This window comes from Plasmodium coatneyi, chromosome 5 (assembly GCF_001680005.1).
Source record: "Plasmodium coatneyi strain Hackeri chromosome 5, complete sequence".
NCBI classification, from domain to species: Eukaryota; Apicomplexa; class Aconoidasida; order Haemosporida; family Plasmodiidae; genus Plasmodium; species Plasmodium coatneyi.
Window position 1 is genome coordinate 1388057 of NC_033560.1, and position 16498 is coordinate 1404554.

Here is a 16498-nt window from a genome sequence, read left to right on the forward strand (position 1 = left end):
TGGCACCGTTGGTGAAACGTCTGACGCGCCGTGGTTTTGCATTGCACGGGCCCCCTGTCTGATGCTGCGCCATGGTGCCTTTTCTACAAAATGGGGGGAAATGCCAAGGGGAGCATGGGTGTGCGTAGTAACGTTGCTCAGGGAATGCCTGGTGGTATGGCCTGTACATTCGAATGTACTTTGCATTTACATTCGCATTTATATGCGCATTTATATGCGCGGTGTGGTATATCTCCACGGTTAACTTTATTTTTGCATTTTTCTGCCATCGCTGTGTAGCGATCCGGCGAACAAGGAGAAAAAAAAAAAAAAAAAAAAAAGCAACTTCGCCCATTGGTATCAGATCAGATCAGAGACGACAATCTTTGCACCGCGCAGACGAGTTTCTCCCCCCGTCAGCAAAGAAAAAAAAAAAAAAAATGGACACAATGTGTTTACACAGACGTATGTGTGCATACGTGGAATAACAAAAAGGAGAACGCATAAAACAAAAAAAAAAAAAAAAAAAAAAAAAAAAGAAAGGACGAACGGACGGACGAAAGGAAGTTTATCACTGCGTGGCAGTCACTCCCCCCAACAGAAGTGTATAATAAGGATAGGAAAACCATTTCCATTTGTTTTTATGACCCTGCAGGAAGATGCACATAATTAGGGTTACCAGTTTGGTGGTACTCCTGGTATGGTGCTACACAAATGGGAAAAGTATTTTCAGAAAGAAGAAATTTAGTTATGATTCTGCGCATTTGCTAAATGCCCCTGATGATGAAGCGAGCAATTTTTCCTCCCTGGACAATTTAAAAGAAGAGGAACCGCACAGTAGCAACGATGACGGTGTGTATGTGGAGGGTACGCACTCTGTAGGTGAGGGAGACACGAATAATGTGATGGACATGAAAAATGGATCATTCATTCTTTTAAGTGAGAAGATGAAAGATGGTCCCTCTGACGAGGAGGAAGAAGAGGAAGATGGGCATGACAATGCTGACCATGTGAATAACAACGTGAGTTCAAATAACAATGGTGACGACGGTGGAGAGAACGATCACAACAACAACGAGGAGGACCACGAGGAAGACGATCACGATCACAACGACAACAACAACAATAACAACAATAACAACAATAACAACAACAACAATAACAATAACAATTACAACAATAATAACAATAACAATTACAACAATAATAACAATAACAACATGAACGGCAGCGGCTCCATGACGGCTCTTCCGCCGCCACCCCCACCTGTGATGCACCACCCCCCACCTCCACCCATGACCCCCTCGGGCATCGTCGGCCACGTCGTGTCAAACGTCTTCACCGCTGGATTGAAGTTGTTTGGCGTGCCGTAATTTCACTGCATCTGCAACGAAGCGCGTGTTGCGCGTGCCTGCTTTAACAATATGATTTTTTTAATCTTTTTAAATTTTCAAAAAATTGCATCCCCTGAATATCGCCTTAAAATTACACACATATGAAGACGTAAATTCACACGTAAATTCATACGTAAAAAAATGCTATGATCGTTTTTCCAGTTTTTTGAGGTGTTCCCCCCGTTTGGCGGAAACTTTTTAATTTTTGTTTTAAGTTTTTCGATCAAGGAATAGTTTTTTTTTTTTTTTCCTGACAAAGGTATCACCTGTGGGAAACATGCACCATGTGCATTTTGGTGGGAAAGTGTGCGTGATCACTTAACGGTGAGAGGGTTAAATAGTTTATGCCTTTAGCAGCGTGGAGAATACGCTCCACCTGGTGCTAAGGGCGAAAGGGGAAGAGTCCACGCTACCAACGCAGCAACATAGCAACGTGGCAATATAGACAGCATGGATGGGGAGTTATTAACCCCCCTGACGCAGTTGTAGTGTGACTATGTAACAGGTTGTACGCTTTGATTCGGCCTCCCTCCGACTTGTGCACACTTCGTAGTGGTTTTTTTTTTTTCACCAACATGCTATGTATATTTGGTTTAAGGGATGTCCAAAGGGGGTTGCATAAATTTTGGGACCCTGTTTGGTTCTGTTATAAACGTCGCTTTATATGTTGACAAATGTGTGCGAACACCCATGCCGAGATTAGACACCTCACAGTTATCATTTTGGAACAGAAAGGGTTCTTCTACAGAATTGAAATGGGTGCAGGAATTGTATGCTAGCGAGGAGACACACAACTGTGTGTGACAGGTGGTTGGAAGGGGCCATTATATGAGCGGTGGTCGAAGAAGTCCTCCATAGTGGTTATCCCATTCAGCTGACCGTATACAGCTATGCCCTTCATGTGAACTTTTTTTTTTTTTTTTGAAAAAATTTGTGTCGTTTCTTTTTACCTTTTGTTTGGCTATATGTTAATATGATTAGGTGGAGATAGCAATGCGGTATGGCTGCAGGGGGGGTGAGCGGCACGTCGTTATTATTCCTACCCGCAGCAGGGTTTTATTTAATTTTTGCGCAGCGTGCTAGCTACATGTTGGTGACTGGTCTACCATTCCTCGATGTTTTAGTGACCCTTTAACGATTCTCTAGTATTTTTTTTTTTTTTTTTTTTTTTTTTTGCGAACTTGACTTCCTATTTCGCTAGTCGCGAGTATGCATAATTGCAAGGGGGTGAAAAGAGGGCGACCATCAGTGAAGGTTAGGCCCCTCTTTGGGGGACGCCGAAATGGGGAAAGTTGTCATGTGCTAAGTGGGGTTTGTGTAGAACGTCGATACGGAGGTGCGAACGTGAGGAGGTACACGTAGGGACAGGCTTACAACACGCGCACACACACGCAGGGGCGGACGTATGAATAATTATACAGACGTCTGATTGGATGGAATTATCCGATGCACCGTGGAACATGCGTCAAAGGCAAAATGAAAAAAGCAAAAAAACGAAGGAGCGAAGAAAAGCGCGCGAACGAGGAAACAAACGGGGAACGCAGCACGGAGAAGTGAGGGGAACCATGAGGAATTCACAAGTGAACCATTACATACACATATGCAGATGTGTGTATATTCACATAAGTTGCGTGATGTGCTGGAAAAAAAAAAAAATTCTATCCTTGGGAAAGACCATATATACATACCTTGTGTGGGTTATCACTGTAGTTTCGCGGAAAAAAAAAAAAAAAAAAAAAAAAAAAAGATAAAAAAGATAAAATTCCTTCCGCACAGAATTGTGTACACAGAATGTGTTCATTTTTTGCTGATTTTTTCTTTTCCCATTTTTTGCCATGTTTTCCCATTTTTTCCCATATTTTCCCATATTTTCCCATTTTCCGCGCGATGGCATTTTAAACTTCAAACCTGCGAAACGTACATTTTTCCCTTTTGTGTTTATTTCTATTTAAAAGGAAAATTTTCCCTTTTGTGAAGAAGCAAAAATAAATGCACAAATGTACAAATGTACAAACGTGCAAACGCACAAACGAACATACGTATACAAATGTCCACCCCTTTTTACCCAGCTGAGCAAACAGACGAATTTTAAAAACGCGAGCGCCACTGATATGCATACGCAAAAGAAAACATTAACCACGGAAGGCGTTCCTTGCACTGCTCACTTTTTTTTTAGCGCGTAACTGATTGTGATTTCGCAGACAGAGTGTTTTTCCGTTAAATCCATTCCCCGTATAATATGTGAAGTCGCGTGTGAACGTTTTTAAACATACACATGCGTACGCGCACGTATACGGTGACATGCCCCCCTTGCGAAGTCTTTGTTGACGTTATTTTTAAGTTTTAATTCCCCCATTTTGTTAGGAATTTTGAAGTTTTTTTTTTTTTCCGCCGCTTTGCATGCACCCATTTACGTCATCATTTTGCATCATCATTTTGCATCGTCATTTTGCGAGCTTTTTTTCCTTGCCCATCCCCTTCACGGCGACTCGTAATTAACTACAGCGCTCCCCAATCGCAGAAATGTTTACGAAAAAAAAAGGAATACTCAAGTGAAAATTAAAACAGCGCACAGACAGCAGGTCCCCCTACACGAGAACGTTTGTCTACACACACATCGGTAGAAAGTTTTGCCGTATCGCGAAGGAGTAACGTGAATTTCCTCTTGTGTGCAAACCGTTTTTCCACTCCTCATTAAGAAATTGAAGTCCGCATTGGGAGTAGTGCCACTTGGAAGACCCATAACAAAATATACATACATTTAAGTATACAAAATTAAGTACGTGCAAATTATACCGTCTGACGAAAATGTATACATACGGAGTAGAAGGAGATGACACCTATTTACCACAGCCTCAGTACCCATCCCCATATGAAAATCAGTACGGACAAGATGAGGAGTCACCAAGTCCTAGAGGGGAAAACCACACCCCCTTCATAGGTTATTTCAGTTCCCATTTGTTAAGGACCGGGTTCTTCCTTCAGTGTGTATCCTTAATGCTTATGTTCATATTTTATTGGGCCTTTGGTGGTACAGGAATTTTTGTATTCGATTTATATGCCGGTCCAGAATGCGTAAAAGTATCAAGTGCATTTCATTTAACCATTTCTATTTTGATGGCCATATATTTATTGGGAACCTTGTATATAGCCATGTTCCAAGTGTTCGTAGCAGATAACAGCAAATGGTGCAGAGGGTTCAGGGCGGGTTCTAAGTTATTATCTGCAGCTGTGACGTTAGATCTTTTATCCTCCATTTTGAGATTAGTACAGTACTTGTATGCATATTTCTACATGAGCATGAGATGGTGGGCAAGATACCAACAGACCAAGTCAGACTGGACACTCCTCCACTTTGGCAGTATTGTGCACAGCTTCGCTTTGTTTATATATGGCGCTGCGTTTTTTTACATGGAAGCTTACCACGATGAGGGCACCTACGAGGAGCTCGCTTGGTCCAACTTGACTTTATTCAAGTTGGCAGGTTTGGCCGGTACGTCCCCAGGGAGGAGTTACTCCTTCGCTCACGTTGCGTTGGTGTCACGGTGACGACATCTGCATGTGTGTATACCATTGTGTGCATCATTATATGTGCATCATTGTGTGCATCGTTGTGTGTGCTTTGTTTTAGCCCTTTGACCACGCCATTTTTCTATGCCCCGCTTTTTTTTCGCAGAACTACTGATGGTGTTTTCCGGATTTGGAGCTTTTTTCTCCATACTGCTCCTGGGTGCGATAATGTGCGCAACCGTCTGGGCCTTTTCCTTCGAACCACTGCTAGAAAAATGGTCCCCAGAATTACACAGCAGAGACATAAACGCAGACGTCTTGCCGGAGGTGAAACACGAGGACGAACAGGGGGGATATAACGAAGAAAATGTTTATGAGCCATACAATGTAAACCCAGAGAATATGGAATATGGACAGGAGATGGTTCCACAGAACATGAACGAGAAGTACGCAAATGGAAACTCCTACGACCCAAACATATACGCGCAGAATAACGGCATGCCAACCACCTATGATTACTCTCAAATTGAAGGTCAAGTGAAGCAGAACGCCGAAATGGGGGTTTCAGAGAATTACGCCAAAAATGGCCAATTCTGAGGGTGACGTGTAGACGGAAGGAAGCTGAAAAGTATGATCCGTTCAGGTGAAAAGGGGAAAAAAAAAATGAAGTGCACACATTTGGCTAGCTAAGCTGTTTGTCTGGATGGCTAAACAGTGGACAGATATGCACCTGCGTAAATCATGGGCGGGAATATTTCGAAAATGGCAAAGAAACGAATGCAGAATGGAAAAGATCGATAGGGGAAAGGCATCAGTGAAGCAACGGAGAAGCAAATTGTACTCATATTTTTATGGAAATTGTTTTTTTTTTTTTTTTTTTTTTTCGTATGAACGTTCATAATTTTATTAACCTTTCTAGCCATTTTTTTTTTTTTATTAATTTTTTTTTTTTTCCCCGATGGCGCATTAAAAATTAAGGCCCCCAATGAGTTGTTGTACGGGAGAATGCATTGTAAATACATTTTATATTTATGCAGCATTTTTTTTATCCCTGCGAAAATGTGTTTTATGATTTTGCCTTTTTTTGCTCTCTACAATTTTGTTGTTATAAAAGGTTTCCACTTGTGCCATGACGTGTGTCTCTGTTGAACCGTATCGACAGATCACCGTGCAAGGCGAGTCCGCACCTGTATGATGACTAACTGTTTATTTCTCCATAAGAGGAGCACGCACCCGTGTGTGTATATACATACATGCAATCATACATACATGGAATTATACATACATGTAATCATACATACCTGTCCGTTCGCATACGTGTCTGCATGCAGGTATATCACACCACTGTTTGTAAAAAAACGCCAAGTGGACCTCTTTTTTGTTTTCAAAAAGACAATGATTCTTCTACACCGAGGGAGTGGGCGCGCTTTTGTTTTGTAAGAACAGTTCAAGCGTTTTTACCGGCCGCATCGTGCAGTGGTAAAGGGGGTAAAAAAAGTTTGACAAAATGACGACACAGAGTGAACTACACCTTGTGTGAAAACGAATAGGGCTACGCGTCCCTGTAGAGGTACTTTTCCTTTTCGATATACACAAAAAATATGCCCATAAGGAGCTAGCACCGGGTGTGGAAAAAATGGGGGTCACAAATTGCTACATGGTTATGTGTGCACAGTATTATAGCTATGTTGCTGTGCGAGCAGTTTGGGCCCCTTTTATTTTTTCCAATTTGGGGGAAAGGTAAGATTGCCGTGTGGGGATTGGGTGTTCACACAAAATGTGAACGCTTATTTTGATCCGTGGGAAAGCATATATGTGAAGCATACTACAACTGTGTATATGTTTTTCCCCGAGGGGGCTAAATTATGCAAAATGAAGCTATGCAAAGTTAAATGAACGCTAAACCTGAGGCCATATTGAATGACTCCCCACCGATTGTTTACATTGGTTCGGTTGTGCTCATTCCACAGGTTTGTCAAAATGGACGTGATGCTGAGGAGTTCTATTGGGATTTACTGGGTGGCACTTTTTTTCGGCTATGCTTTCTGCTCGGGTTCTTCTTCCATCGTAACTTTTTCCCCCTCCGTTTTTGCCTCTTCTCCGTTTACTTCATCCCCCCCTTCGCCGTCCGTTTTGCCGTCCTCGCCCACTTCGCCCTCCTGTGCGCTGAGCAGAATTTTCTTCTTGGCCAAATTTTTATCCATATGTACCATCAGATTGTAGAGAAAATCACAATCCGTGGAGAATTCCTTATCCTTCACAATTGTGTACAGGTCAATATACTTTACGATAAACAATTTGGCTAGCCTGAATTTGAAGACGGGATCGTTCTTACTTTTTTCACTTTCCTCAATTTCGTTAACAGGATCATTATCAATTTGCATTTTCTGTTTGTAATCTTCCAATTTGTCGATTAATTTTTCTATCAATATTTTTTCTTCATTTTTTTTTTTCTTCAAATCGGTTATTGAGTCCGTATCGTCTAGTTCCCAGAATTCGGCTTGTCTGCCGAGGTAAATTTTGTTAATTTCGAGGAGGAAGTTGTTCACTTTGCGGATGTCACGCAGGTTTTGGGGGTACGTCTTCACGTCGTTACGTTCGTCGGGAAGTTCATTCGTTTCGTGGATGTTTTCCTTGGCGGTGTGCCCTCTGTGATCCACCTCATATGCATTATTGTAGTTTTCGCCATCGGTTGGGGCGGCGAATTGGCTACCCTCCCCCTCTTCTTCATCCGCAGTAGGTCCATTCGCACCACTCTCACAACTGCGAATCAGCTTTGTGTACTTGTAGGGATTTTTTCTCAAATTGGGATTATCCAAATTGGCTAAATAATAATTTTTCATTTTTTCATTTAGCAGTTCAAAATTATGTACGAGTTGAATTAGACTCTGCAGGGGGGAAGAGTTTTCGTCCACCATTGCGTTATCACTAGGATTCGTTTTATGTTTTCCGTCTTTTACCTTCCTCTCCGATTGATCTTCCAGACGGGTAAATTCGAAAGGCGATTCTAAATTTTCTTTTGTCGGTTTTCCGGTGAGTTGTTTTTTCCAACTGTACCAGCAATATTCGGAGGCTAGAAGACTCATAAAGAATTGCAAACCTTTGGAGTTGCCTAGATAACGTAATAAGTCCTTCACAAATGAGTGCAAAATATGTTTTGTCCTTTCGCTAGCCGAGGGGAGGTCTTTCCCTTTTGTATCGCTTGGGTTAGTTTCTTTTACATCTTTCACTTCTTTACTTTCCCTGGTGACGTTTTGGTTACCCCTACTGTTACTTGATATTGCTGCTTGAGTGGCGTCGTTATCCCTACCTTTGGTGGTAAGACTGTTCGTGCTGCTTCCTACGTGTGATGTTCCTTCTTTGGCATTTTTTAAGTACGTCCTTGAGGGATTCCGCGAAAATGGAGAATTTCCACTTTTTTCTTCGCTATTTCTTGTTACATCTGATGAGTGCGTAGATGCAGGTTGATTCGTAGAGTCTGCATTATGTGTAGCATTATTCGATCGGTTCGATTCTTTCCCTTTCGAGTCCGTCGTTTTGTATTCACTGGGGGGGCCGCCTCCATCTGTAGTGGGCGTTAAAATGTTCAGTTCAACGTTTAGGTAGTTGAGCACAAGGAGGATGTTAAAAAAGAAGACGCAAAGAAAATTCTTGTCCCGAATGAGCAAATTGTACATGTGTATGTTTCCTAGGAAGTCTACGTCCGCGTTGTAGAGGTACTCCCTAACAACATTTGGGTTGGCGATATTTTCTTTTTTAAAATTTTTTATATGTGCCATGAGGATGTTAAATGAGTGGTAGGCGTCTTCCAGGGGGGCACAATTCTGAGCGGTACACATTTCAGGGTAACGGATGAAGGAAATGAGGTACAGGTAGGCTAGGTACACTTTGTAATTTTTGCTTTCTTCATTTGGACTTTCACTTAATTTGTTCCGTTTTGGCCTTTTCACATCTTTCTTATCACTGTGGGGGATTTGGTCTGGAGTGTCTTCTTCGTCCCTCTTTCGCTTTCCGATGGAGTCCTTTCCATTTGTGTGGGTCTTCTTGTCTTTGTTAGGTGGGTGGGTCGACTGGTTCGCTTCGCCGTTGTGGTGGTGATCCCGATCAACCTGATCAACTTGACCAACTTGACCAACCTGATCAACCTGATCGGAGTGATCTCCATCCGTTTTCGCGTCGCCCCCACTGTTGGTAGATGCTTGCACACAACGTGCGTCAATTTCAGCCAAAATGAGTTCCCTAATTTTGGCGTGATTTTTGACATTTTCCTGAATGCCCAATTCGAAGTCGTTAAAAATGAGGGACTCATCATTGGCCGTGTTTTTACAACGTTGCATGGAGTCGTAGAACAAAAGGTGGAAATTATTTTTTGCCGACTGTCTGTTGCAAAAGCCAAGATGATTGATCGGCAAACATTCGGAAAGTAACATATGAAGGAAGAAAACATTGCTGGATTTTTGTTTCCTATTTAGTGCATTTTTTTTTTGCAGATTTTTTATGAAGCCAATAAGTCGAGCTCCAACGGATTGCGTTTTTATGGGGTCGTTAAAAATGACAAAGTTTTGGAATTCCTTATATTTTTCGATGAAAATATTTTTGTTCCTTTGGAAGAAGGTCATCAGATAATCCATGTATCTAACCGGAATGATGCTTGCAAAATCGGAGAGAATTTCTATGAGGTTTATTATGTGCACATAGTAGGGTGTTAACGTGAGGCAAATTTCTGCGAAGGCAACTATAAGTTGGGATACCACTTGGCTTGTCTGAATTTTCGCAATGACGGAAAAGAAGAAGCTCCTCAGTTCGGTTACGAAGTTGCTTAAGATTCTGTTAAATAGGAGTTCGTTCATTTGGATGGAATCTGCGTTTGCCCCGTTTCTACCACCACTGGTAGTTACGTCCGTTGGGTTGCCACCATTGTTACCATTGCTACCATTCTTTTGTGCGTTACTTCCACCTGGATTGTTTTCCAAATGTTGACTTTGCGCGTTTTCGATGATGGGTCCCCCACTCGGAAAGGGACTTGTGCCTGCTTCCTTTACAGAACTGAGACTGTAGGATAAAGTGGACTGTTCCTCCTTCACGTGTCCTCCTAATTTGTGCAGATTAATCATCTGCGTGTAATTCTTCTGTTCCTTCGTGTCGTGTGAAGCAACGTATTCTAGGATGAGGAAGTTTGTGCTGACTTCACTCTCATTCTGTATATTGTTCAATAAGACTTTTAGATAGTCACACATGAGGAGGCGTGTGTTCCTTCCATTGAGGAAGGCGATGGCGTTCTTAAATTTTTTTTTCTTTATTTGTGATTTTTTATCTGGGTTGGAGTCATCTACGGGAAGAGGAGGCACGTGGGTTGCCGATTCGGCAGGTTTACGATTATCCTTGGTGAGCGCTTCCGTGAGGGCTTCCCCGTTCAGGTATTCCCCTCTCACAAAAAGACGGAAGAAAAAAACTGCGTAGGAACAATCCTTGGCTAACTCATTCGAGTGGTAACTTTTGATGGTCTCCCGGAAGGACTTCTCCTCCTCATATTTGTCTACAAATTCTTTGTGCAAATTAAGAATGGTAAAATAGTCGTCCTTAATCTTTTCCAGTTTAGTGATTTTTTTCAACTTTTTCACTCCTCTATTTTTTGCTCGTGAGAGTAACAAAGTGGACGACGTGCATGACTTGGATAACTTGGAGGGGTTTGTTTTTTTTTTTTTTTTTTTTTTACGTCCTTCCAGTTTGTATCTTTTTAAGAACAGGTTCACTTTTTTTTTCGCTCGTTCGTGTATTCTTTTTTTGTGGCTCATTTTGGTGTGCAACTTGTCCCGTTCGGCGTTGACATGGGTGCTTCCTCCAGCGGTATCAGCCCCGTTGCATTGGTGGGGGATTATAGATTTGGTTTCTTTGCCCACCGGGGTCTTCACTTTTAAATCGCTCTGCGTTACTGCGTCCGAGCCCATCAGCACTTGGCTGGCTTTCTCTGCAATTTGTTTGAAGATCATTTTGGGAATTCTTTCCTTCACAAGGGAAGCAGAAGGAGCTACAAGTTGGGTTGTGCTATCTGCTTCGGGGGGACCAAAGCACCTATTCAGCGAAGAGCATACCGCTTGGTAGTCAGGTGAAAATGTGAATCGCCCCCAACAACGGTCATGTGGCTTACGTCTCTGCGAATTGGGGCATGTTTCCACAACAAGGGGGGTGGTTGCATATGCTGTTGCGTGGCTGCTCTGTGGATGGCTTCACTTGGAGGGCAACGCACTGGAATTGGGGCAAAGCATAGCAATATACAATGAATGTATAAACACCCGTTTGGCATGTCCCTTGTGGGGATTCAAAATACGGGGGGATGGGAGTTATATATTTTTAGCAGCGTTTGACCGCTTCGTAGTGGTTAAATTGTTTGGAAGGTAATTGGGAATTTTTTTTTTTTTTTCCCATTTGCGTACAGGTGGAATTGCTATGTTGTAAGTATTCCGTGTGGGTCGTTTGGCGGCATGAGTGTTATTTCGCCTTGACCGGGGGAACAGGAGTGCCGCAATGCAAGTGCGTCATCGTAGCGTGTTCGTCACCGATTTGTGCACGGTGCTTCGAAAAGATGTACGTACGTGCGGTATGCATATTTTATGCTCTCATGTGGAGTGTCACTTTTGCGTTTACCCGGTCAGTGAAGGAGAAATATTTTGCTGCATTCTTAACGCCGGAGTTTAGCAGCGCATTTTACTCCATGCTTTTTTCCCCTTCCAAATGAGTAAAAGCAATTTAAGGAACAGCCCGTAGGGGGGTAAATGCTAATCGCCCATTCGGATGGAACGAGTGGAAATACGCAAGCAGGTATGCGTTTGCATGCACGCATTTCTGAAAAGGTTAAAATGAGTGGACAAAAAAAGTTTTGTTTACCGTGGTGAAGGATTAAAAAAAAAAAAAAGGGAAGCAAAATGATGAGAGGAGTGACAAGCGTAATGCCGATCAACATGCCAACCATTGCTTTATCAACGTGAAAGAAAATTACAAACGCGAATTAAATCCCCACTATGTGTAATTTTTTTTTAAACGCAAATAGATTGAGGGGATCCCCATGAAATGTGTTCGTTTTGTGCACATATAAAAAACAATACAGTGTTGGAAAAAGGCATGGCCCACATGAAACAAATGTTAATGCAAAGTGGTCAATCAGTTGGGGGATTTAAATAGAGAGGCGTTGTTGTATGGAGAGCTTTTACCCTCCACGGCTGGCCTGTACATGGGGGAGATGGTGCCAGACGGGGACCATCCCGTCAGTAACGCCATTTGCTTAACCACTCTTGAATAGTAAAATTGGGGGATGTAAATTTATGCGTGTGTTGTATGTGCCGGCAGCTGCCTGAGCACAGCTTGTCCAAACAGCTGATGATGAATTTAAACGACTGTAATATGTTAACGTGATGCAATCAGCGCAGGTGCGATATACGAAAGGTGGGCAATTCGTACATATACAGGGGTGCTTCAGGGGGTCCGTCAGGAGGTGAAATGGAGGCTCCATCCGACGGGGGAGAGTAACCACGTCGTGGGTATTAACCCTTCGATTTTTGCCAATTCCACGTGTCATAGTTTGACAATCGCTGTCGAAAGGGGAAAGAAGGTAAAAGGGGTGAGGGATAAGGTAATGTGTTGATGGAAGGGTTGCACGTAGGCATGCACGTAGGTATGCAAATTTATGCGTATATGTATGATCGTGCCATGTTGCAGCCGTGCGGTCATCTGCCTACCGTAAGGGCTCCCGTTGAGCATCCCGACCAGGAAGGGGAATTGGGTCCTCCTCTTCGGAGGATAATACCTGCAGTTGCGGAAAGTCCTGCCGGAAATTTTTACCGAAGGTCTGTTAGAGGAAAAGTCGTAGTTGTAGGGGACAAGACGTCTATCTGGGTTATTTTTATATTCCTCCATAATGGTATTTTTAACCCTCTTGTACATGTAAAAATAAGATAAGAATGGGATTATAGCCACGTTAATTAGGAGGTAAGCAGTGGTCCAGAAAAGATATTTATACATACTTTTTGTTCTGTCTCTGCTTGCCTTTTCCTCTTCGAGATCCCATATTTTTTTATTTTTCTGACGTATGTATTCAATTAATGTTGGTGGATTTTCTTCCGTCTCTTCTTCTTTTTTTGTGAAAAACTTTTTAATTCTTGTGATGAGTGACATTTTATTTTTTTCCTCTTCCATCTCGGCGCGATCCTTCGATTCCTTTGGAATGAGCACATTTGTGTAATATTCATTTATTATGGCGTCCATGTTATTTTCCTGGTTGTCTTTTCCTTCAGTTGGGTAATCCTTTGGGGTGGTAGCCTCTCCCTCTGGGGACGCATCTTCCGTTTCGTCGGCGTCCACATCTACATCTGGTTCGTCCTCCTCTTCCTCATCGGGCTTGCCCACTTTGTCTGCCTTGTTGGCCTTCTCATCCCCGCTGGATCCCTTCTTTCCGCCCGAGGAGTTGTCCCCCCCGGGCGTTCCCGTGTCAACGGGGTTGACTACAATTTTATTCTCATTGACGTCCCTACTGTGTACGTCTCTCCATACGATGGTTAAAAGGGAAAAGAAAAAGAGGAAGACGAATTTATCACAAAACATGGTGGGTAAGTGCACGTGCGGGTGTGTAAAGCCGGGAAAAGGACGGCTGTAGATAATAAAGGAAGCAAAAAAAAAGGGTGCAAAAAAGCAATCAATCAAACAAATGAACAAACAAACGAACGGACGTGGAGCAACGCGGCTTCTGCAAAAAAACAACAAGCACAATTGGGAGCTGCCACGAGAAACAGAAAAATTCAGAAAAAATATAATAAGCAATCGAACAAATGGTTAAGCGGTGCTTCTCTATAGCGCAGAAACAATACCGCGGTTGCAAATCGACCAAGTGGATAGTGTAAAAAAAAAAAAAAAAAAAAATACTTTCTATATAACGCGAAATGTTTCTTTTAAAAAATACAAACAAATTTTTCGCTTTGGCGGAAAAGGTGACTCGTTGACAAATTAATCATCTCATTTTTACAAATGTTTGTATTCACACTGTGCAGGTTGTACATATTGATCTATGCCCGTTGGAACGTGTCAGGGCAATTAAGCAAGCTGCTCGAAAGTGAATTATCTTTTAAACCACGTAGTTGCGTGGAATTCACATAACAGTAAACAATCAGGAGAGCAGAGAAAAAATGCAAAAAAGGAAAAAAAAAAAAAAAAAGAAAAAAATGAGAGAAAAAGTTGCAGTACAACCGCAAGGATTGGTTGTTAGAAAAAAATTCGAAATGGTAGCAGAGGAATGTCAGCATGGCAAATAAAATGCGCGCAAAAATAAAAACAGATATATAAGAAAATTCGTAAAGGATGCAAAAATTGGCTGGCACAATTAGGAGGGGAAAAACCAACCTCTGAATTGTGCTTCAAGTGGACTTGGCATCCCTCTCACAGTTAAGAAAAAATGGTTGTCAGGTCGATTCTCGTTCTCTACATGCGTGTTGTATGAATATATCTGCGCCAAGCCACGCATGCATATGAGTATAAATATTTATATAAGCGCGCACATGCACATGTACCTGCTTGTACATACAAACATATGTGTGTTTCATTTTGTTTTTTCCGCCTGGAAGTATTTTCATCCAACTGAACGGGGGAAAAATTGTAGCTTACCCGATCGACGTTGGGCCACACTGAAAAATTAATTTGCATGCATTTAGAGGATTCCTCATCGGAGCCGCGGGGTGTGAATTTGTTCTGTTCGTTCCGCTTGCCCTTCCGGATTTTTCACCTTTTTTTTTTTTCTTTTTTTCTCTATTGCGTAATGCAGTCGTGGTGTAGGGGCAATGGAGCAGCATGTTGTGACTTGAATGACAAATGAAGGAGAGCGAAAATGTATGTGCATGTATTTGCATGCGTTAGCATGTGTATGTATAGGCATATGTGCAGGTGTGCATATCTGCATGCGGGTTAGAGGCCTCTTAAAGTACCCGAATTTTTCGCGAAGCCGCGCGCGCGATTAAAACAGGAGAAAAAAAAAAAAAAAATGCAATTTCGATCTGCGTTGTAAAAAGGAAGTTACATGTCGCCCAGTTTTACCAGTCTGCAATGGAAGGTACAGGTCCGGTTGTTCAGTAGGTTTGTAAAGGTGGCACGCGGGTTCACCTTTCATTCTTATCCCAATGGTTAAAAGGGACGTGAAAATGAAGGACAAAGGAGCAGTTTTGGTGGAATTTGACTTGGTGAAGGAAAAAAGTGAAAGAAAAATTATAAATATATTTATACGTATGCACGTTCGTCTTCCCTTTGACTGCTGTCCCCTTCGTGGAGCTTTTTTCGGGAACATTAAAAAGAACAAAAATGCTTCGGACGCAGGTGTGCTGATTGGATAGCCTATTAAGGGCGAAAAGGGGAGCTTGAAAAATGGGACAAACGGGACAGGTTAGGTTAATCCATTTTTGCCAATTCGTGGGTTAAAATTGAGTTGCTCTCCTCATCGACAATATTTCGTTTCACATTTTGTGGGTGGTCGACTGGTTTGGTAGCCCCATTGCATGTATTTATAGAAGGCGAAATGTTACATGTTGGGGAGCATTCAGGGGGTTGGTTCCTTCCCTGTCTGATTTGTCACTGGGTTGATAAAAACGACATGACGGGTACAACAAGGATGAATATTTTTTTGGAGGTCTTTATTTGGTAGCGCCTTTTTATTTTTTTTATTCGAAAGTGCAATATGGGAGGAAATGTCCTTCCTTGGGGAGAGAACGTACCAGAAGTGAGGGAAAAGCGAAAGGGTATATAGTCCCCCCGTTGACGTAAAAATAAAAAGTGTAACCTCCTTACTCAGGGGGGAGAAATTAGTTTGCCACTCTTTTTCCACGCTAATAGGAGGCGCTCGCAAAAATGCATAAGTGTAGGAAGGTATATAGTGTGGTCATTCGATGTTTTAGCTGTTATGCACATAGGTCCTGTTGCATGGGTGAGACAACCCTCATATATTCTCCCTCCCGTCGCACAAATAAATGCGGCTGTTAATAAGGGACATTTCAAACTTAGCAAAGGAACATAAAAAACGGTGATTTTTTATTCTTCTTCACCTTTTACGTTTGTTCACGCGTCATGCGTGCAAACATATGATCATCCCGACATTGTTTAGGTGAAACAATTTGGTAGGACATGGGTGAGTAGCACGGGGTGACAATACGCAGGAGCGTAATGATACGATTGGGATGAAGTTAGCAGGTGCGGCTATCAGCACTGGTTAGTCTGCATCGGCTTTTTTTTTTTCTTTACTTTTCGAAGAGATAAGAACTAATTTTCCCCTGAAGTACATTCAAGAGCTGAAATGTTTTTAAAGAGTTGGGCACTCGGCGTCTGTACATACATAACTATGCACACGCACACGCAAACGGAAACGAAAACACACTTGAAAAAAAAATTACTCACAGGACACACACACGAATACGGACATTCGAACGAACGACCTGACGGACATGCGGAAGTACGATCTTACGGACATGCGAAAGTACGATCTTACGGACATGCGAACGAACGAGCAAACACACACACACACACACACACGTACAGTTGCACACAAATGTACAGTTACAGTTACACACGAGAGAACAGGAAAGCAGGAG

The 16498-nt window shown here is 42.3% G+C and overlaps 4 protein-coding genes across 4 annotated transcripts; 2 read left to right on the forward strand and 2 right to left on the reverse strand.

Annotated features, from left to right (window-relative positions):
- Nucleotides 1–638: 638 nt before the first annotated feature.
- PCOAH_00012620 (Uncharacterized protein) lies at nt 639–1352 on the forward strand (the record flags this gene model as incomplete). The annotated part of the gene is made up of 1 exon (XM_020058071.1): nt 639–1352. The coding sequence occupies one exon, from the start codon at nt 639–641 to the stop codon at nt 1350–1352; it is 714 nt and encodes a 237-aa protein (XP_019913424.1).
- A 2775-nt stretch (nt 1353–4127) lies between these two features.
- Nucleotides 4128–5528, forward strand: PCOAH_00012630 (Uncharacterized protein; the record flags this gene model as incomplete). Its single annotated transcript, XM_020058072.1, has 2 exons — nt 4128–4866; nt 5050–5528. 2 exons carry the CDS (start codon nt 4182–4184, stop codon nt 5478–5480), a joined length of 1116 nt encoding a protein of 371 aa, XP_019913578.1.
- Nucleotides 5529–6919: 1391 nt separating this feature from the next.
- PCOAH_00012640 (Uncharacterized protein) lies at nt 6920–10873 on the reverse strand (the record flags this gene model as incomplete). Its single annotated transcript, XM_020058073.1, has 1 exon — nt 6920–10873. One exon carries the CDS (start codon nt 10871–10873, stop codon nt 6920–6922), a length of 3954 nt encoding a protein of 1317 aa, XP_019913583.1.
- A 1579-nt stretch (nt 10874–12452) lies between these two features.
- Nucleotides 12453–13478, reverse strand: PCOAH_00012650 (Uncharacterized protein; the record flags this gene model as incomplete). Its single annotated transcript, XM_020058074.1, has 2 exons — nt 12453–12469; nt 12617–13478. 2 exons carry the CDS (start codon nt 13476–13478, stop codon nt 12453–12455), a joined length of 879 nt encoding a protein of 292 aa, XP_019913370.1.
- Nucleotides 13479–16498: the final 3020 nt, after the last annotated feature.